Raw genomic sequence first — 23,758 nt, 5'->3', positions numbered from 1 at the left:
ATTGCACAAACACTAGCATCTCATCCCAGATTCGCATTGTGCAGTAGCGCATCAGTCATTCTCGGCGTGGCCTTTTAAATTATTGTACAAAATATAATTTAAGGTTGTGTTGTCAATCGGTTGTTAGTTTCGTATCGTCATCATGTTGGATCCAAGTAACGATTTGTATCGGTTTTACAATCGGTACTCGGCGTGTTGAATGCTGCGTGGTGGGTAAGCGGGCAGACGCGGTGTGCTGTATGCCGCTTGTTTAGCCCTGTTTACTGTTTGTTTTAGCATGTTTACTACTGGTGTATATACATTGTTATTGTTTAATAAAGGGCATTAACTATGTATTAGTTAGCGATGATAGCGTGGTTGGTTTCGAGCCACTGTCAACGATTGATCGAGTATATTCGCCATGATCGTGACATCACTAATTAGAGGGTATATTATTTAGATGCCCGTTCATTATATGTAGTCGTGACAAGTCCGTTGATGATACGTATTAAGCAACTGATCACGATGTTATTTGTAGAAAAAGCGGGTACCACGAAAAACCTCTTAGCGCAGCCCTAGGATTAAGACAGTAAGATGTCACGGAGCGGTAGTGTTCAGTCACTCGGTATACATAATCTGGTTCTCAGTTTAGTGCTTATTAGAGTTGGCTCGGGCTAAATACAGCTCAATAAAAGAATAGTGTAAATCATTCCATACTATCGTAAAGTCTACATTTTACCAAGCTTATCCAAATTACAACGGTATAAAAACTTTTCACAATAATAAAATGCAGGAAGTAACACACTGAGACGAGAGAGACGGTGCAATAGAAGAAAGTTCTGTAAAAGGTAGTATTTATATTTATTTTTGCTATTATTCAAGGCTTCTGGTGTCATCAACACGGTGTCACATTATTTACATCGATTAAATCGAGCATTTATCATACGTAAGAATTCAACATAATATTGTTTCACGAAAAACACACGCCACGCAGCACGGCACGCACACACGCACGCACCACAACACGACACACAGCCGTTCTGTTAACAGAATTTCAATGCGACTCTACTAACACATTAATGCGGACACGTGCGCTCACACACACACACACACGTGTGCATACACAAACATACATTGACGCCACACGCACGCACGCACGCACGCACGCACGCACGCACACTACACACACACGCACGCACGCACGCATATCAGCGAGGAGATCACCTATTACGTGTTTTAAGTTAACATGATTCTTAAACGCAGTTGAAAGAGCATAGCGCAACACAACTGATATGAACCGCACACGGATTCATAAACATATTTTCATTGAAATAAAACGATTTTTTTATGCAAAATACTCCAAATTTTGACATTTTGCCGACAAATTGCAAAGTTGTACTTGTAGTACACATGTTGCCATAATTTCGGTGTTACATATTAAAGTTATTGTTATCGCACTTCCCATGGCATTTTTTTGCCATTGTTTCACCATTTTCTGTGTTCTATTTACAATTGACAGAATATTTTATATGTCACACACACACACATGTATATTATTAGATACCGTGTCGACTCTGATTACCCAGCAGTGCCACAGGGAAAGTTTTCATGACTACACTAACCAAACTGTAACCACTGCGCCGAGTAAGATTTTCTACTCTTACCCAGTTAGGAGGGAACCATTGGACAACAGAAGATATATAATTTTTCAGCACAATTGCACAACAAAAGCACGAGCATTACACTCAAAAACTTCGATCATATCATCATCATATCATCATTCATCATCATACATCATCATCATCGTCACAAACGCTTTCGATTTGCTCTCAGTCGAGCACAGTGGGAGATTACTGGAGGCAGAGGGCACATACGCCACCGGAGAATTGCCATCTGCACAACAGCGAGGGCGGCCACGCCACCGAAGTTTGCCGTTGCAACAAGCAGAGGCGCCACGTGCCGAGATTGCAAGTTGTGACAGCAGAGGGCGCCACGCGTCGAGTACTGCCGTCTTGGGCAACAGCCAGAAGGCGCTACCACACCGAGATTGCCGGTTGCGGACAGCAGAGGGCGCCACGCACCGAGATTGACATTGCAACAGCAAAGGGCGCCACGCGTCGAGATTGCCGTTGCTACAGCAGAGGGCACCACGCACCGAGATTGCCGTTGCGAGAGCAGAGGGCGCCACGCGCCGAGATTGCCATTGCGACAGCAAAGGGCGCCACGCACGTCACAGCTAATCGTCGTCGGAGAGAATCTCTCCGTCTTCGAGCTCATAGTTCTCCGGCGTGGGCGCCTTCTCCCTGGCGCCCTCCTCCTCCTCCTCCGCGATGGCCGTTGCCGGCGACGACGATCGTGAGGAGACGGGAGAGATCGAGTGAATGTGATCGTCGACCCGCCGCCGCCGTCCTCTCCGCCTCCGCCGCTCCTCCTCCTCCTCCTCCGCGTCGCTCACCGGCTCCGCGCCCGCGACGGTGGCGCCCCCGCCGACGATCTCGTCTCCGTCGCTGACGTCCTCCATCTCGGCGGAGTCGCCGCCCTTCATGTCTTCCGTGTCGCTGACCTCCTCAAGTCCGGCAGCCGCTTGCGCGCCGCCGCCGCCGTCGTCGTCACTGCTCGCACCGTTACTCACGATCTCCGCCTCGCTGATCTCCTCCGTCTCGCTAATGTCCGCCATGACGCCCCCGCCCGGCTGCCGCGTGTCCGTCGTCATCGTCGTGGTTACAGCGTCGGCGTCCGCCGGCGTCTCGTCTGCAACAGAGAGATGCGGGAGGCGGATTTAGGATGCGGGAGTAGTGATCGAATGTGGCAAACGTTAGTTCTGTCACTTTGTAGATACTCGCGACATTCTTCTACTAGCGTCACATTTACCATTACATTACCGAAGACGTCTCAGATCAAAGAGGATCGATTACCTAATTAACAAAACAACCACACAACTAGCCAGCCAGCCAGCCAGCCAGCCAGCCATCCAGCCCTTCAGCCAGCCAGCCAGCCAGCCAGCCAGTCAGCCAGCCCTTCAGCCAGCCATCCAGCCATCCAGCCAGCCAGCAGCCAGGAAAGCCGTGAAATGTCATTATTGCTTATTTCAAGTTTTGGATACCAACATTGTTGAAATTATTATCTAAAAAAGGGATACCGGATCTTTCGGGATACCAGATTTCAAATACCTGGTATCCCACATGGATACCATAATAAAAATCTAATTTCAACCCCTGGTTCCGCACTTTGTTTATGACGAGTCCAACTTACACCATTACCCGACTATTCCGCCGAATCCCGCATCGCGGTCGCGAATGTGCTTTACAAACTAGTGATGTATGATAGCGAAGCGTTTTTGCGAGTCTGTTCTACTTGAACAGATGCCCAAGTTCAAATGGAAGCATGTCGGATTCAGATGGAACATTCAGATCGTGTGCATGCATACAATCTTACATGTACTAGCATACATATTATGGTTTTAATAGCAAAAAAAGTACATTTTATCTGAGAACAAAAAAGAATTTTCCTACCTACCTACACAAGTTATAACGTCAGGGTCGGGAGAGGAGAAACAAAGAATATTTTAATTGTGGCCTATTTGCTCACACTGATCAGTGATACTAGAATACATCTTATTATAGTACAAAAGTCTGATAGTTATAGGCGCATATTATTATTACCAAAGCAAAATGATGGCCAAAAAATATTACGCGACTGCGATTCAACATTGCCGTTTTTTTAAGGAGCACCGTCGGTGTTCACGTCATTGCACGACTGTCCATCATTGCTCACCTTCCGGTGGGATCTCTCCGGGACTGATCGGTTCCGCGAGACCGGACATGTTATCCGCCGGACTGACCGGCTCGGCTCCCGCGCACGTGGCACCCTCTGCCTCGCCATCGTCCGCACTCTCCGCCGGACTCACGAGTTCGGCATCCGGAACAACCGGTTCCGGCGTGTACGCGCGGTGGGGAGCGCCGCCTAGTGGCTGCTCTGTCGTTTGCTCGGCTGGCGGCTCTGCTGCGGCAGCAGCAACGTCGGCGTGAGAATCTATAGACTCTATAGTATAGAGGAAACAGGCGTGTAAATCACACGTAAACGCATCGTGTGAGGCCTTGTAAAGACACGTCGTGTCGTTTCTCGAACGTCTGTACGAAATAAATTTGAATTTTTACGTCCAACAGTAAGTCAACTTTGAAAATACAGTCAACCTTGTGTTAGTGGCCACCCCCATAGAATGGATACATGTCTATAAAGGACACTTTTGCCAATTCTTTTGATTCTCTGCATACAAGTTTGATCGAATATCGCACACAACAGCTGTAGTAAGCAACATTAAGCATGGTACGCTATGCCAGTGATGACAACAGTCGTTGACTTGTGTGAAGTTGTCGCACGTAATCACCACCAGCATGCAACACGCATCAATAAATATCACCGGCCACACTCTGCCATGACCCTAACTCGTACACTATGTCTCAACAAAGATCATCACTGAGATCGAGAGGGAAGATGCTGCATCTCACCTTCTTCCGTGGGTGCATGATTACCCGGTTCGTCACCAGGGGCGCCACTGCCTGCATCATTGGGGCCACTGCTGACATCGGCACCATGCTCACGTGGATCCGTTGCTGCTGTTGAGATAAACTCCTCAGGTTTGTGGTCGGCATTGCCAGCCTGACTGCCATCTATGCAGAAAAACACGTGTACCAGCGATTATTACAAGCCAAAATTGTCCCCTTAGATATTGATTAATGTCGTCAGTTTTCGTCGTTACTGCCAGTAAGGTTGTTGCATTGGTAAAGATTTGGGATTCATTTAGGAATTAAGCTACCTTGTTACAGTATTGTTTTAGTTTATTTTTTGTTTATAGAGAGTTTTGTGAAGTAATCCTTGATTAAAAAATGTGTGCAATGACAGATATGATTTCGCTTAAAAGAAAGCAAAGTTGATGTCATCTGGACCATAGCTAACTGACATCTAAATAAAATGTTTGTGGATTTCGTGACATTTTCCACTTTTGCAATAACCATCGATAATTCATTATTGTCCACACGTGATGTAAACTACCCTCAATTGACTGTATTTTAATCACACTCTGTGCATGTTAAATACATATTAATGCCAGATATTGTCCTACAAACCTGTCGTGAGTGTTTCAGCAGTGACTGCTGGTTTCACCGGCTCAGCTGTTGAGCTGTTGCCCATCTCAGACGTTTCACCATCCTCCTTTTTTACAGCAGAAACCTGTAATAATATTATTATTTAAAACGGATAGCCCTCGCAACAAAAGGCCTATATAGACCTACTGTGAGCATACTTGCAGTGTGCAAACATCACGAAATGTTCTCATTGAGCCAGAAATGTGCTCCGAAGTTGGCTATTTTGAAAACTTGTGTGTATGCAAGTAATTTGTATGAAGTGCCAGATAACGCAAAATAGTATCCATACGCCATAGCGCAAATAGTTCCTGGAACAAAAACACTATATTTGTTTCCTGGTTGCATAAGTAATATAGATAACGATATATGATTTAAACAAATTTAACAATTTTGTACTGAATAAACATCGAATAATGAATTATAACTCGTTTTATCATAGAAAGGAACTGTTACTGAATTAAGCAGATCGCTCCGCTGTCACGGATGTGTAAACATCACTGTGGTGCTACGTTCGTAAGAGAAGTAATTTCGTATAGATTTTGAGAAGAAATGTTATGAAAGTAGCAATACAAATGAGATGCATTTAGCTGCAAGGTTGATCAACTTTAAATGAGTGCTCGAATTAGAATTCTAAATCCTATTTCCATGTTAGCCGTTGTTACTTAGAAATATCCTAGATCTAGAATCACACACGCTCTGCGAACTAGCTAATTGCCACGTTAAATATCTGCTCAGGTTTCGCGCTCAGTCAGACACTGCTTATGGTTAATTTCTCATAACCAACAGTTTGCAAGACCCTATAATTGCTGCTAACAGTAACAGCTAGATAAAGCAGTGTCATTCAAATATTAACTGTAATTGCCAGTTAATTAAGTGGAAATTTTATTTGTAAATCTTCATTCTACTAAATTTTTTCAGATTTAAATCAATACGATTGTCGAATGAACAGTTGCTTATAGTGGAGGGAAGGTGGTTGTTGGTATAATGAGTTATACTGGGAGGTTAAGGGCACAGTTTGGCATAGTTGGAGGGAGGTAGGTTTGAACTTACACTTCAGTTCAGTGCAAGAAAAATGGTTGATTGTACCGTGAAATATTTAATTCTACTTACTTTGTCAGAGAAGAGCTTTTTGAACTTTACATACAGGTCGTCCGCTTTGCGCTTTACTTCTACACTGGCTTTGTAGTTGCGACACTGCAAAAACAGAATTTTTTTTTATTACATGAACTATTACATACAATAAAACACCAACCAATGCAATGACACAATAGTCAATATATAAAATGTATAAACTATGGTAATAAAGTTTTAGTGGTTTTCAATTTCCGATACATCCATCATATCGCACTTCGCATTGGAAATGTTGTCAGAATATTTCACTGATTTACATAATCGCTTCTGCCAATGCTTGTATTGTATTATTCATTATACATTCCCCGCTGTATGGAGGTCATAAGACATGTTAACATTCTGACAGTAGGCCCAAAGAGATGCATTAAATTCGAAATAATCCAAAATATGCACTGGAGCGAGAATTTTGACAGCTAACTGGCTGTCGTTGTCAAACAGTACTGATTGTTTCCCTGTGCTATCACTAGATGGCAGTAGGTGTTCAGTGACACTAACTACTGAAACTATCGCTGTAGCAATTACTTTAAATTTATCACAAAATTAAATTATTTTACACGATAATATAATGAAAACCGATGGCAGTATTCTAACACCTGGTGATGTGGTGCATCCACCTGCTAGTTTTCAAAGACTCACGCGTTTGATGGTGACCATAATCTCAGGAGTTCTCTTCAGAACACTCTGTGTTAGATTCAGGCTGTCCAGTTCATCAATAGCCCGTGTACACGCGTCGTGATCCTACGTCAAACCAACACAAACATGGTTTACATATGTGCAAAAACCTAGTTGATGGCCTGTGTGCATCCACTAAGATCTCATGTCAAACTAACACAAACACGATTTTAAAATGTATTTATAAATGTACTAACACTCGATAGTCACCCCCCAGTTTACAGCAGGAGCGTGAACAGACGTGCAAACCTCAACTACAACAACCTTCCAAGGAAACTCCTGCCGTATTATATAAGACTAAATTATTTCAAACCCTAACTGTGGCAGCCTTATAAAAATACCTTAGCCATGTAAGGATAACCAAAAGACCACAAATCTTCAACTGTAGCAGCCTCTAAGGACACATGGGCTGTACAACGCAAGTAAACATCAGACCTCAGATCGCAACTACATTCTAATGAATTTAGCATATAGTTAATATCAATATAGAGCATTACAGCGACATACTACTTACAGGATTCTTAGCCTGCAGGCTCCGGCGAATGTTGTTGTTTATTTCGGTGAGTCGCTCTTGAAGTTGTGCCACTAAGCAACATAAATGTAGATAGTATTTACTTAAATGCAATATGTATCTGTCCATTCGGGCTGTCTATCTGTCTATCTGTATGCCTGTCTGTCTGTCTGTCTGCCTGGCTATCTGTGTGTCTGTTTGACTGTCTGCACCTGCCTGCCTGCCTGTCTGGCTGTCTGTCTGTTTGTCTGTTCTATCTGCTTGCCCATCCATTTGCCCCTCTGGCTATCAATCGTCACATCAATGGTAGAAAATGTTTAATCACCTAAGTCATCTCTTATCTAAAACCAAACAACTTGGGCTGTTTTGTAATGTAAGGGAATTCTGGTTTGTAAGGTAATGTGCAGTGAAATTAAACAAATTATTATGAATTTGGCGGCAAGGTTATATACTCTCTCAAATGACACAAGGTATCCGTTATTCTGGTATTCGCCTACAGTACAGATGAGATACCGCCATATTTTACCTATAAAATCTACATTTCAGGGAAAACTAGTTGTCTATCAACTGATACATGTCTTCATATAACACCCTACTTATTCCCCTTCTTACACACAACTCACACATGCATGAAATGTTCGCCAGAAGGGTTTACACTTTAGCCCAGGCTTCACACAAAGAAATATACCATCATGTGAAGACATCGGTACTCACACATCTTCTTCTCTTTCTTCTCCTCTAAGGTCTTTAGCTTCTCCCGCCTCTTCTCCATCAACTTTAGTTGTTTCAGTCTTTCCTTCTCCTCCTCCTTGCCTTTACTATGTACAAGTATAATATCAAGAGCGTATTAAGAAGGAGAGCGTACAACGGTGAAATGCTGAAACCATGTTGCAGTATTAGTCGAATTAAGAAACTTTGCCCGTTGTATTTTGACGATTCTTTGCGATAGTATTGATCAGCTGTCCTACCTTACTAATATAAAACAAACCGCTTGTCCCTACCATGCTCCTACGCTGAGATAATGAGCGCTGGAAATCTGGTATTTTTGCCAAAAACCGACTCGAGATCCCTGTTGGCTGTGACCATCTCTCGGCCGCCGCCGCTGTGTAGCGCATTGGTAGCGCTGACTCACGTCAGTACTACAGAGTTTACTATACATCCAGCGTGAGGTGGGCACAGGTGGGGGTCATCACTATGGCAATCAATAACAGACGTCATTCATTCCATTTGTCAATCATTGACGGAAACACGCGAGGTTCCCCAAAGCTATCTCAAAGCGAGAGAGAGAGTTGCAGCCAACAGGGATCTCGAGTCGGTTTTCGGCAAAAATACCAGATTTTCATTGCTCATTATCTCAGCGTAGGAGTATCGTAGGGACAAGCGGTTTGTTTTATATTAGTAAGGTAGGACAGCTGATCATCAATACTACCGCAAAGAATCGTCAAAATAAAACGGGCAAAGTTTCTTAATTCGACTAATACTGCAACATGGTTTCAGTATTTCACCGTTGTACGCTCTGCTTCTTAATACGCTCTTGATAATATCAGTCGCATATAACTTACTGACTCGCAGAGTGATGTAGGGTACACTTTGAATATGTCAAGTATTGGTTACCGAATATTTCAGGATTGTCTTAACAAATCCTCTGGGATTACAGTACTTTTTTCACAAAATCAAGCCCTGCATGATGGACTACTGAATGAATGAAGCCATCATACCTACATGAAAGATTTCTGAGGTCAAATATTACAACTTTTTGCAAAAGCTGATAATGTCCATTTTCTTGCATATTTCACTTACATTTTGTCAGCTATCTTCTTCTTTATCAACTCTTCACCATCTCTCTTTGGTGAAGCTTCCTTTGTCTTTCCCGACTGTAAACAATTACCACTGAATACTATTTCTGCATTTCAAGAACATGAGAAGTATTTAAATCCTTTACACACTGTAAAATATTTAAATTCTCGTAGAAAAATAGCAAATAATATAAAAATAATAATAAAGAACATAATGATAACATAAATGCTCATGATTAGCAAACAAAAACACAGTACCCTTTTTGATTCAGACTTTCGATCATTTTCCTTCTCTTTCTTCTTCTCTTCAAGATGCCTTCTCTTCTCAGATTGCTTCTTCTTATCTGCAGCTTCCTTCTGTGCCCTGTAGATCATATCCATGCATAACTAATGAACACTGCATAGATATAGAACTACAAAATGCCACTGTCTTTATGGTGCAAAATTATTGAAATAATATTATTACCAGACCGATTTCTCCTGAATATCTTTATTCATTTCTTATACATAGATTTATTAGGTTTATTTAATCTTTATAATCTATTACGATATTATGACACGTTTATTCATGAATACACTGAAACGATTGCAAAAAAAGCTGGAAAATCTAATGCAATAAATGGAAATAAATGCTTTATCGCATTTTCGCCGAGAAATGTTTTTGTCACGTGCCGATGAAAATGTGATCTACAACTGTGTTTTGGCAGTACTTGTACAAGTATTGTACAACAACGTTGCTGGAAATTAGAAAACAACTCTAAAATCAACCTCAAACTCTAGATAATTTTTCCTTAACGGTCGTTTGCAATTTTTTTTAAATGTCGCCAAACGTTACAGTTCGTCGTTGTCACTGCAGTCTGTCTCGACCTTTACTAGTAGTCACAGCTCAACTCATCATACCTCGCCCGAGACTGCGCTTTCTGCTTCCTCTCGTCACGCTTCGCCCGACCTCTGGTGTCTGCTGTAGACTTTCCAGCTGCCGAAGACGAACTCTCCTTGGCTTTCTTTGCGTGGTTCTCTTTCTCCTCCTTCTCTCCGTCGCTGCTGCTCATCGCGTGCCTCTTACGTGCAACAGTCTGCCACAGAAAAGAAACAGTAGGTGATCACAACCTCACGAAGATATGAAACACCACGAGACTCACTCGTTAAACATGTCATTCAAACAGGACAGCTTTACAAATGTAGTTGGTCAGTGTCAGTGACAAGAGCATTAGTCAGACCCTACTCAAAGTAGTATTTACTAATAATACTTCAAAGATTACTCCAAACATTGATGTAGTACTGTAGTACTAGCATGGATAAAAATTCTTTGTAAAAAAAATCACCAGCCTGGATGCAGTATGATTTCGAAAGTATTCAAGATGATATTCTGAGCATTCGAATGTACACAGAAAGCTGTAGACAAATCACGTAGGCCAGCCTTTATAGGTGCCTAATTGAGAGCCTAACAGATATATTATGCAGGGAATAATTTTCCCGGTATCGCATCGCAATTCGCGATGTATTTTCAGCCATTTGCTACGCATATTTTTTTATGAATCGCAGTTGTGCGATGCAGCCCATGCGAGATGTAAACGGAAACATACATGTTTACAATTTACTTTTATTCTCGGGCTGCTTTGCCCTGTCAATGAAATGCCACGTTACGCCGATTTTATTGATTTGTTAACACCAAGGCCAAGGTGACTTTTAAACAATCCTGCACTCCCCCCCCCCCGTACATCAATCAATATGCCGCCCCAGGCACGTATACACAGCCACGCTGTGCTGGCGCTGCGCGCTCTCGCGGGCTGCTTTCTTCGGCGACCTTTGATAATATAAAGTGAGGATGTCGTGGTCGAGGAGTCGGATAGCCGCCCTTCACAATCGCTAGAACTGTATTTCATCAATGTTTGGATATATAACGTAAGGAACCAACATTTGATTAAAGTTCTAGACAATTATTTTTACTCGCCAACATGGGCGAGTCAGCTTTAGCTTTCACTCGCCCGGCCCGATATTATTTTCACTCGACATTGGCGAGCGGGCGAGTGCCAAGCTTGCACGCTGTTTAAACGCTGCCGGGCAGCGTGCAGAATCGCTAGTGTGTCCTAGGCTTAAGCTAGCTGTGCCTGTCACAGGCCGACACGATAACACGCCAAGCATGCACTGCGGTGTAAATTTGCACTGTGATTGTCTGAAAAAAAATGCTATTCAAATTTATCCAATTGCTATGCAAAATTTATTTTGTATAGCACATTTGCTATGCAAATTTTTGGCTGGAAATTGTTCCCTGTTATGCCACTAAAAACATATTGAGACAAATCAGATTTTTAAGCTCCCACAACCAAATTGTGTGCCCAACATAAATTGATAGCTATCATGAACAGCCAACAGCATATGGACAAGATACACATTTCCGTTATGTATTTGTCACAAAGAATGCGTGTTTTCGGTGAAGACGAAAGCTTACCTCCACATCAACATCCTGTTCATCGCTGCTAGCCGCCTCTTTCTTCTTGTGCTTCCCAACTTTCTTTGGTCGTGTTCCCTCCTCTTCGCTCTCACTTGTGCTTTCATCATGTTTTGCTTTCTTCCTTTCCTTCTGTGAGCATGAATAAAAAGCTCTAGTTTAGCATTATCGTATGTCATCATTACGTTACCACATAAAATTATCATGACACTCAATCAGTGATGGGGTGATGTTAAAAAATGTTTAAGATAATCAGAGTCTGTTATTCTAGTAAAAAACATATAGTGTTACAGTGTTTCCCCTGGCCAAAAAGGTCTGTGAGGTAGTAAATTAGTTTTTGGTGTTTTGGGGCATTTATCGAAGTCCTAGCAAAGCGACCTTATCTATCTCTTATTACGATAGGACCGTGGTAGCAAGGTAGCCATCACCACTAACCGAAGCTTAGATAGTGTACATGCCACCATTGGATATTAACTCTCATTTGCCTAATTAATACTTTGATAAGTCTGACCCCCATGTATTGATCAGTATTCTCAATGAAATGAATAATATAATTCATATATGTGTTTTAACCTTTTTATCTTTTGACTCAGATGAACGTCGTTTCTTCACATCTTTCTTCTGCTCTTCCTCCTGCTGCTTTAGCTTCCTTTCCTCTCTAAGCTCTTTCTGTGCTGCCTTAAGACTTTCCTTCTCCTCTTGCTGCTTCCTACATTCAAACAATTAGTGATACCTTCTTTGTGAATAGAGAACCAAAGAAAATGACATCAGAATGCACACCTCAATACCTATTGCAAGCTTTTTCATTTACTTATTCATTTTTATTTATAAGAAAACATAAAAAATATATGCGAGTGAAAAATATCAATACTAAAACTGTTCAACATGCAATCAGAAAATTGATTTTTGGAATTGAAATGTAAATTTCAAAAGCTTTTTATCTACAGACATTTACCAACAAAATCCACTGTCTATGCGATGGGATGCGTATTGGTTTACATTATCAATTTTTATATGAAGTTTTCATCTTTGTTTTACCTTTCATCAGCCTCCTTCAACTTCCTCTCAACTTCTCTCTTTCGTTCCTCATCTTTCTTCTTCCAACTGCTAATCTCACCACTACAAGATGAAACGTTCACAAATTAACATCAATAAATAACTAAAGTTCAAAACTAACAAGTACCACAACAACAGTGGCCTTATGCTCCACTGGGAGTGAAGAGGATAAGTAAGTAAAACTAACAAGTACCACAACAAAAATTGCTAGCGCACCCCCCCCCCACTCAACACTTGCTGCTTAGAGTCAGACATTAGAGTGGAAAACGCATCTACATACGTTGTTGATACTGGCGATATTTTAAACCCAACACAGTTAGCTATTGGTCTCCTCAAACCTATATCCTGCTTAACGAACATGTTTATGACTATTCTAACATTGTTGTCATTAGTCATATGTAAACGGTATCACAGCCATCATTATTAGTCACAACAGCTGTCAGCTAGCAACAGTGTCAGTGCAAATGTTTGCAATCCAGGATAAATAATTTCACATTTTTACCTGGTAAATATGACTCAAGATATGTGTGTGCATGTATATATATATATTATATTATATTTATTATTATTATTATTAACTATTATTATTATATGGTGATGCTCTGTCACCTACCTGTCAGAATCACTACTACTGCTGCTGCTACTGCTGCTACTGAGTACAATCTTCGTCACTTCCTTTGGTTTTGGTGGCGGCCGTTTTCTTTTCGCTTTTGGTTTTGTTGCCCCCTCACTGGCATCTGCACCACCGGGCTTGGCCCTCTTTTTTGCCGCTGGTTTCCTCTTTGCAGGTTTCAGCTCTTCTTCTGACTCACTACCACTATTTTTAGACTTGTCCATATCCATCACAAGTTTGTCAATGCTGACAGAATCACTAAAAACACAAAACAAACAAAACAAATGTAAAACTATCAACAATGAATTTGCAATAGAAAATGTGCATGGTAACATGGTGTACACAGTAGTCTCACACATAAAGTAACAAGTTATTACTTAACACATTTAAAAATCTTATCCAAAATTAAACAACTTTCATAAAATTTAAAAACTACCAATCTATCCAAAACCATCTAATAAAACAAAACAAATTATTAATAGGTATCGCACACAATTCTTGTGTAGATCACAAGGTTAAAACTTCACAGCATTCCCACCTTCTTCACAATGTTATTCACCATCAGTGATAAGCTCTACACTACAACTACACCTACAGATAGTGACTACAAACTATCCCCTGCAACACAGACAACACCACATGCACACACACGCACGCGCACGCGCACGCACACACACACACTCACACACACATACACACACCACAGACACATGCGGCGCGCACGCGCACACACGTACACACACACACACACACACACACGTCACCGCTTACAACAACCACCCTCCTTCTTAATGTCGACGTGAACACAACCAAACCCCCCTTTAACACAATAAGATGCCTACACACCAATAGAAGGAGTATTGACGGCATGAAAGAGAAGCGGCCTGGTCGAGCGGGAGGGGAAGGTGTAGGATTGGACGGGATATTTGCACCTACCAGCGTACAAGGCTGACGGCTAATCGTCGGGCGGGCTGTGGCGCGTCGGGAGCTTGTGCAGGCAGAGGGTCGAGAGGCGCGACAACTGGAATGTTGGCATCCAGTATGGTTTCACTGGTAACCGTGCTTTTACATATCCTGCCCAGCGGAACACTGCAAGGTGGACACAAACAAATGGCTCAGTGCACATGCCTGCATACACCTCACACGGCAGAGCGACTAGCACATGGCAAAGACATATCAGTTGCTAACAGCGATGTCACAGCCGATATGTTCGTGTCATAATATCACACACATCCCTCTAACTTTAGCTTCTACTCTCTGTGACTCTACACAATTCTTCAAATATGGGTTCCTATAATCCAAGCGGCCGACTTGCTCCTGCTTCATTCTCTGATCAGTCCGATCATAATTTTCCCCTCTCATCTTCCAAAAATGTGCCCAATTAGTTTCAACGCAGGAAAGCAATTTACTATCTTCTAATGCAACTAATCGATATTGTACTGTACTACGGATTATGTAAGAGTGGCTGTTACCACCAGCAGCAGCAACAGTAGTACATCCTTTCTGTATATTAAACAAGCTTAATACCTCATGACCAGCAGAAACACTCATTACAGCCTCCTTAACCATCTATAATGCACTCTAAATAAGTTCCCTTCCCCTTCTCAGCCTGTGACAACACACTCACGGCGATTACGTGCCTTCTCACTTAGATATGAACATTGCGAGATATCTCTCTCTTGTGATGAGTAGCCACCCACTCTCTACTCGTCGTTGGTTTTGTAACAGAAACTACGTGTCTTAAGCTGGATTTACACTACCGACTTTATGTTGTCAAATTGGCAAGTTGGACCAATTTCGCAAATTCGGCAACTCCGAGTGGTGAAAATAGAACATGTTCTAATCTCCCAACTAGTTGCTATCGATCGGTTGGTCGCGCAACTTTCACGTTTACACTGCCGATTGTCGGTTGTATAGTTGGGAAGTTGGTCCAATTCGCCAGTTTGACAACATAAAGTCGGTAGTGTAAACCCAGATTTAGTAGGATTTACATTAGTTGCGCAAGCGAGAACAAATTCACTATCACCTCCATTTCTTCGGCTTCCTAACATGGACAGTTACCTTGCCAAGTCCCCACAACGTCACCCTGACCTACTTCAGCAGCGTACAAACACAAAATTAATGCGACTGCAGCATGCATATATAACATATTTGTTATATCTGCCAAGCGAGCATACATAATTCACACTTAAATCCCTTTAGTCAGTTAGTGGCTGTATCAGCAGGAGGGGTTAGTGTCCGAATATATACACAGTAAATGTAAGTAATGTAGCAATAACCAATGTCGCAACCTAACAAAATTCCACCAATCTACTACAATAACTAGCGCAGAAGAAACAGTGAGATACGAGTTGTTAAGAGTTACCCAGAGAGAAGAAAATATGTGCAAAGTTCTTTTTCACCTGACTTTTGCATTGCCATACATGCATGCATGCATGCACTCACACATACATGCACACGCATGCACACACGGGTTCACACGCATGCACACAAACACAATATCCATAAACAGGAAAAATTTGCGTTCTGTGATTGGTGTATTTCACAGAAACTGTCATGCAACTTAAACGGCTAAATTTATGCGAACAGTAGTGCCATAAACACTAATGCTCGCAATTCATGCAGCATCACCTGAGAGAAACGTGCAAACAGAATTCGATCAGCACATACTGACCAGAGCATTTCACCTAGCACTGTGACAAGCCATGCTGGGCCGCATGCACTCATCATTTGTAATGGGTGGATATAAGTGGAGTCATCACTCTACCTGTCTCTGCTGCTGCTGCTACTGCTGTTAGAGCTGCTGCTCCTGCTACTCGACTGCCTCTTGCTTCGGGGTCCTGGTCTCTTAGAGGATTTCACCCCTAGTGAAAGAAAATACACCGAAAATGTGAGAAAAATAATGGAAACCCATAATAGGGATTAGCAGACCAGTTTATTTCCTACTCAATTATATTATTCAAGGTTGACCAATCTAACAAGATATTCAGATAACAGCTAAAGACACAAGTACAGTCAAACGTGCGCTAAGGAACACAGGTCTGTCTATAAAGGCCACTTTTAGCATTTTGGTTGACAGTTGTATGCAGGTTTGACTGTAGCAGTAGACGACCACGCACACCCGACTACTCCGACACAACATCCGCTCAGCATTCGGTCAGCATTGCCTCCCTACCTTTGTCTACAGCGGCCTTCTTCGGTCGTCCACGCTTCCGCTTTGCCTCGCCAGATTGAGCTGATCCCCTAGAGGACTGGGAGTTACGGCTGCTGGGACGTGAACTCGGTGTTGAGGAGCGCTTTACTCTCCCTCGGCCAGACTTTTTCGGTTTGCAGTCATTCAGTGTGAAGTCCTGGAGAAAGGAAGAGATTCGTGTACGGTCCAAACTCATCATATTACACGCATAATAATACTATTTTTTATAATAATAATAATAATTATTATTATTATTATTGTTATTATTATTATTATTACATGATCATAATGCACCCATATGACTCTGTCATAATACAGCGATTCATTCATAGTATAGTATTGATCCATATGATTCATCCTCATAGCGCACATTTCTCTGTCACCATACCACTCTATAACAACCTGAATCACGTACAGTGTGTACACGTGACGCCTTTCCGTAACCATTACGAATGTAGACCAGTTGAAGGGGATATGATATTAGTTCTAATTAATACTAAACGTCAACCGAAGAGACTTCTACCTCATCATCCTGTCGATCAGAATCCTGAGACGATTCAGAGTCAAACTCTTCTTCCTCTGAATGAACGGACGCTGGCTTCTGGAACGTCATCAAATTAGAGGCTGAGCCCAATTCAACTTAAGATATTAAACTCAATTAAATAGATCCACACCCTACACATGATATTACTATGTTTGGCAACCACCACTCTACAGCTGCTGTTCACTATCCTAAACAAGTGCCGCGGAGCGACAGCGCTCATCTAACGTCTACTGCGGTGACTCTGTGGTGGAGTGGTGGGATTCTAGTAAACCCTGTTAGTCCCAAATGTGTTCACATACACGCCGAAACAGTGGAATGCACAGGGATGGTATCAGGAACCTTCTCAAAGGAATGTTCGTTGGGATCGTTATGAAAGTTGCCACGAGATGGCGCATACGTTTAAGTGTCTTCAGATTAAAGATGGAAGCTCCCATCGTACGTCGTAGCAACAACTATTTGCAAGACAGAATAGGTAAGCACTCATCCATTTACCTACACAAGCCTACAGGCTGCAATAGAGAGCTGCCACCTGTAACCAATTAACACAGGCAAAAACTACACAGTACCACCACCACATGCACTGGCAGTGGCCACTGGCAGTGGCATACGTTACATGTAACATACTGACAGTACAGAATGCCATAGAAATTATACGATTTAAGGAGCATAAACCTTCTTCAACCAAATTTAGCTTTTGAAATTTCACTGTGACATTGTAGCCTCATACATCCAGGCATGTATAGATTCTACTAGCAAACCTGGCAGTCAAATTCTTTCTAACAGACAGTCAACAAATCCATGTTTAACCCTCCTCTTGAGGGTCAAAAGGTTATCTGACACTTACTCTTCGCATGTCAGCAGAAAGTAGATCTCATGGTCCTTTCAATAAAGCCATAAAAATGCTAGGTCACCGCTGAAACAAAAAAGTTTTTCAATCGCTCCGTCAGACCATGTCCTCAGAAAATGTCTAAAATCTGCCCTGTGCCCCATTGACCTTTGACCTGTGACCTCCAATTTCGGCACAGTGATGGCTTTTCCTACCATGATGCTATACACCGACTACCACGAGCCTAGGTCGAGCCGTTTAGATTTGTGCCGCAATTCTGCATTTCCTCCCTATACCTTAAGTTAAGGAGGGAATGTTCCCCCTTCTTTTACACCTCTTGACCTTTGACCTTTGACCCCCAGCTTCGACATCCCAACTCGTTTTGACGATCCCCCCCCGACGTCCCGAATATCGTTACCGTACGTCAAGCGGTTAAGCTTTGTGCCCAACTGTTGACTGACGGACGGCCGGACGCACGCACGGACGGACGGACGGACGATCGTGCGATTCTACAAGCTGCATCTGACTTCGTCAGATGAGCTAAAAACATGAGCAACATTGCTCATGGGCACCTGCAACATACCATCCTACTCCTAAACATACACAGGGTAGTACAGTCACATGTAGTGCTATCTACCTGTTATCTATGCATGATATTTTAATTTTCGTTGGTTGGTTTCAGGTATGACTACAGGTAAAAGAGAGCTTACTGTCTTTCCACCACTGCCGTCACTTTCTGAGCCAGACTTGAGGGCTTCTATGGGACGATGCTGCAAAGGAAAAACACACAGTAAACTACGTTACATTTAGTCATACATGGTCATGATCAAGAGAGCGTTTCCAATCCTAATACGTTAGTTAACACTCCACCAAGCTCGGAAGCATGTATTCATCTGAAATTATACTGGGCACAATATTCAACAGCTGTCAGATATGATATTGGCTCAATTTATTTTCGTTTTTTTTAACAAAAGATACTTTGTTTAACATAATCATTATGCTACTCAAATTGGATTTTTTGTGTCAAAAACCCAATAGATCGAAATAACGCTGATTGGGTTTTTAAACTTTATAGAAAAGATTTTATTGCTTAATCAAGTGTTAGTGGAAAATATAGATCATAATTGTGTTATGTGTGACCTAAATACTCATATTACTAACCTCACTACCTAAAAAATACCTTACACAAGTTTTAGCTTTAAAAACTTACGTTTGCAAATGTTGCTGTAGGCTCATTCACAATTTGCCACAGGCCTTCGTTGAATAGCTTCCTCTTTTGTGGTTTCCCATACTTCTCATTGTAGTCTTTATACAAGAACAGGTCCTTTCTTGATACTGTAGCCCTGCACAACACACACACAGTCACATATAATATATAAAATAATATTTAAAGTATATATAATCCTACTACTCAATGCAGTCTGTAAATACATGTAATTCACAATAACTCCATGGTACTGAAAAGTTCTTTCCATGTTGTATTGAATAACCAATTCAATTATCAACAATAAACTTGACAAGAAAATGCTGATGCCTAAAATGCATGTGAAAAAAATCAATCCAAAATAGCAAACTACATGAATTTTCATGGAACCGTGGCCTTTTCTTCTCAATGCAATACGTCACCAGCGTAAAATACGTACGTCTCGTACGTCCCGAAGAAGAAGACGAAGTGTTTGTTGCCAGGAGGCTTTACTGCACCATGAGGAACCTCATCAATCTGCAACATTAAGGAAATCTATTCACCATTGCTATTTTAAACTATGCAATACAAGTGAGAACAAAGACCGAACATGTATGCACATGTGCATACACTGGCCATTCGCTGGGCATTACATTTGGCAGACAGGTGGCAAGCCACGAGTGGTTACCCCAGCACACTGCAACATTTAAACCTGACATATGATACTATTACATTTTGGCACATGTACATTAGAGGTGTAACCATACACTAGGGTCAGGTTATGATAGGTCTCTCGACACGTAGGTCACGATACGATACATATATCGCGATACACAGACAGAAAGAGAAATATTGTAAATTGCACGCCATGATAAATTTGTCATTTCATGTACGAATTAATGTTTTTGGTTATTAATGTTTATCTGTAAATTACTAAATAAAGGCATACAATACCCTGGAATTTCAGAGTATATTATGATAGTGAGTGCATAAATAATAGTATATACCTACAAATTTCTATTAGCACGCATTCATATTTGTCATAAAACATAATTATAATTTAAAGTTCACACGAACAGCCGAATTCTAATGTTATTTTACTGTAATAATATATGTATTCCAGTACTTTCATAACACAAACATATTATGAGTATGCCAAACCCATAGAAATATAACATAAACAATCAGTTACTCTATATATATTTCTATAGCTGAAACACACTGACAAATTCTGAGTGTGTTCTAGACTGATCTGTAATCGACAGCTCTGCTTACATGCGCGCCATACAGCACGTACAGAGTCCTTCAGTACGTGCGCAGTAATGTCATGCACCAATCAATCAGCACTCTTACTCTTAATTGTTTTGCGGTGACAATTTTGGCGACAATACAAGAGCGCCACATATATTGGCCCAGGTTTCTATGACAGCTGAGAATATTTAAGCGATACTGAGAGGGAGTTCATGAAATAAAAGATAGAATTCACTTTAAAAGGAATTACATGTGCAATTTTAGCTTGCCTTATTCACTGCTTGACATCCATATCATTTCGCGATACGGATGCTGCGTATAGATTATCGCATCATGGACCGCTGTATGGCGCTTCACCGATATATCCGTGAATCGTTACACCCCTGATGTACATAGCCATGCTTGTTTTAATTATGATATCCACTATGTGAGGAAAGATATGTTTGCTTCTATTAACAAGTGCCGCAGTGCGACAGGGCTCATCTGGTGTCTGGTGTTCTGCTGATAAATTCATTTGTGCATAGCAAGACGTCTTATACATAAGTCTTCTTTATTCTTGTTTGACTTTCGTAGCCAATTCGAACAAATATATCTGCTACACTTTCACACCCACCTAATCTCTATGCATTACAGACACATGTGCATTGCAGGTTGGCAGGCAACAATTATTAGAAGCGTGCCAGCCATGGGCTGCCCCGTGTTTTTGCCTACCCACGCGAGCATTCACTGATTCAGCCTTCAGGGTGCTATAGACAAACTGCTTTAGAAAATAATATGATTTAAGGAGCGTAAACCTTGTTCAACAAACATTTGCCTTTGCAATTAAACTGTGCAACTGTAGCCTCACATTCACACAGGTATGGGCTCTAATAATAGCAAAAGCAGTTCAGTCCTTTGTTAACAGTCAACAAATCCATGTTTAACCCTCCTCTTGAGGGTCAAAAGGTTATCTGACACTTACTCTTCGCATGTCAGCGGAAAGAACATTTCATGGTTCTTTCAATAAAGCCATAAAAATGGTAGGTCACCACTGAAACAAAAAAGTTTTTCAATCGCATGAACATGAAACATGTCCTCGGAAAATGTCTAAAATCTGCCCTGTGCCCCATTGACCTGTGACCTCCAATTTCGGCACAGTGATGGCTTTTCCTACCATGATGCTATACACCGACTATCACGAGACTAGGTCGAGCTGTTTAGATTTGTGCCGCAATTCTGCATTTCCCTCCCTATACCTTAAGTTAAAGAGGGAATGTTCCCTCCTACTTTTACACCTCTTGACCTTTGACCCACAGCTTCGACATCCCAACTCGTTTTCGGATTACCCCACACGTCCCAAATATCGTGACTGTACGTCGAGCGGTTAAGATTTGTGCCCAACTGTTGACGCGCGGACGCACGGCCGGACGGACGCGCGGACGCACGGATGCACGCTCATGCGATTCTACAAGCTGCATCTGACTATGTCAGATGAGCTAAAAAGGCTTAATTATTTATTTAACATTCAATACCAAGCCAATATTTACCACAACTCACATACACCATGTACAAAATGTTGCTAGCACTATATATAGTCTAGATAGTAATATGCAACATTCTACAATCATTAATAATTACATTTTTCCCATACAAGCTACATATTTACATATTTACATATTTTGTCAAGCTGCTGTGTGTGAACATAAGATTCTCTTTGATAAATTTCCATCAATGCTAAACCTACATGAACAAACACCACATGCACATACATGTACATTAGTCACTTTCTCATGCCAAGTGCTTTCCTGACTAGTTGCCACGTTGCTGAACTTTCCGCAAACACGGATTTTGCGTACACAGTTACACTCGGGGAAAAATATCACCCATACTTAATCCATTGCTATAAATGTACATTTGAATCCACAAAGTAGTGAACTTGTGATCACAGGTCAATATTCACATTACAGTCTGTTGCATGTGATGTATATAATGTACATGTACATGTATAAGCAAGTTCGCATCTGAATAAATCACAGCCATACCCTTGCAGGCCAATGTGGATATCCTTTGACCTTTGCAAATACAAGATCTCCTGGCTTGAAATCACGCTTGATTTTACCTGCCATTTTTGCTGTGAAACTGAAAAAGAGTGAAAGGATGACTAAAAGACTAAATCGTTTAACAAGCAATTCTATTTGCAAGAAAATTTTTATCAGATGGCAAAGCGTGTGCATACTGCATGTACATGTACACTGTATGTATGGTTCATACTGCAAAAGCTGCATTATATCACTTAACACACTCAGATAGCTAGCTAATCCAGTAATCAAGTGTGTGCCTCATGTAAGCCTGCATGTATGCTGTTTTCGCTGGTAGTACGTGCTAGCCTAACTGTTGAGAGCTTAACACATGCACACCAGTCTGCCAGTACTGAGTACATTACATTCACCATGTTTTCATCGAGTCAGACAAAGCATTTTTATTCAGATCTGTATTGGGTTTGAGTATAAAGACTGGTAAACAGAGATACAGTCTATGTGGGAGTCACTTATCAACCAGTGCTTGCTGGAAATTTTCCTGCTGATACTAGCACTTTATCACTTTCTGAACGACATGAATCTGTTTTTTTTATCATGGTATATATGTTTTATATATATATGTTAATTTGCATTGAAAGTTCTGATGTCACAGTAAGAATTATATATCACTGGATGCACGAAGGCAAGGATGGAAGTAAAATATACCTATAATATGATAGCCAGATGTCAATGTAATTGGGTAGATAGTAAGTTTGAGTGTGCTGGGGTTTTCCACATAGTTGAAAATTTACACGAAGACTGACACACATGCACCCTATACGTTAAAACTACTAACCACAAGAAACTATTAGACAATAATCGTCCATTTTTGATGTACTGACAGCCAGTATTAGCAACGATTTGTATAAGAATCATGCTGTTATCCACTACATATGATATATATACCAATAGGTAGCATACCATTAGTATTGTATTCTGTGTGAATAGCACCTACCATGAACCCATCTTAGTTTAGCACATTTGCGAAAGCGAGGGCCAGGGTCCTACACTAGAAGTGACCAACCACCACCGATCTAGGTTGATATTCGCATGGTCACTGCACGAATAAGGCTCACGTGCTATTCGATGTTCAGCTGCATCGCATCTTTCTTCCTGTACCAGGTTAAATTAACGTACCCTTTTGCGTAGCAGTCACCCCCAGTATAGCTGGATTCACTCGCCACATCACTTGAGTCTATTTTGGCATATAGAATTCATTCAATGAGCTGCACACATAAACAACACTTCTGTTTTTGATTTTGTGCCATGTTCCTGACAGACGTGAACTATTGCCACTCAGCGAACAGCATCTTTCGCATTTCAAACTAAGCGGAAACTCCTCGAATGCAA

At 41.4% G+C, this 23,758-nt stretch overlaps 1 protein-coding gene across 2 annotated transcripts; it reads right to left on the bottom strand.

The window, feature by feature from the left end:
• Positions 1 to 2,044: 2,044 nt before the first annotated feature.
• LOC106810376 (hepatoma-derived growth factor-related protein 2-like) lies at positions 2,045 to 23,758 on the bottom strand. 2 transcript variants are annotated; one of them, XM_014813696.1, is made up of 24 exons: positions 23,364 to 23,758; positions 22,373 to 22,469; positions 19,561 to 19,637; positions 19,128 to 19,260; positions 18,628 to 18,687; positions 17,071 to 17,148; positions 16,530 to 16,704; positions 16,122 to 16,218; positions 14,291 to 14,443; positions 13,355 to 13,612; positions 12,724 to 12,804; positions 12,259 to 12,394; positions 11,686 to 11,817; positions 10,134 to 10,309; positions 9,492 to 9,597; positions 9,238 to 9,311; positions 8,152 to 8,255; positions 7,441 to 7,511; positions 6,891 to 6,992; positions 6,234 to 6,317; positions 5,106 to 5,208; positions 4,488 to 4,649; positions 3,754 to 4,020; positions 2,045 to 2,730 (listed from the first exon to the last, which is right to left on the bottom strand). In XM_014813696.1, exons 1-24 carry the CDS (start codon positions 23,372 to 23,374, stop codon positions 2,216 to 2,218), a joined length of 3,252 nt encoding a protein of 1,083 aa, XP_014669182.1. In that variant the 5' UTR covers positions 23,375 to 23,758; the 3' UTR covers positions 2,045 to 2,215. The 2 variants fall into 2 exon arrangements, with proteins under 2 accessions (XP_014669182.1, XP_014669183.1); XM_014813697.1 differs by lacking the exon at positions 14,291 to 14,443 and having other exon boundaries at positions 23,364 to 23,757.

Source organism: Priapulus caudatus, unplaced genomic scaffold, assembly GCF_000485595.1.
Source record: "Priapulus caudatus unplaced genomic scaffold, Priapulus_caudatus-5.0.1 Scaffold436, whole genome shotgun sequence".
Lineage (NCBI taxonomy): Eukaryota > Metazoa > Priapulida > Priapulimorpha > Priapulimorphida > Priapulidae > Priapulus > Priapulus caudatus.
Note: the sequence above shows the minus strand (reverse complement) of the source record. Positions and strands in the feature narration are given on the sequence as shown.

Excerpts from the sequence above, each read along its gene's own strand:
- LOC106810376 (XM_014813696.1), bottom strand. Across the intron at positions 7,512-8,151 it reads GAAGAAAGAGAAGAAGATGT|TGGCACAACTTCAAGAGCGA; the intron begins GTGAGTACCGAT and ends TATGTTGCTTAG. Across the intron at positions 6,993-7,440 it reads GCCTGCAGGCTAAGAATCCT|GATCACGACGCGTGTACACG; the intron begins GTAAGTAGTATG and ends GGTTTGACGTAG.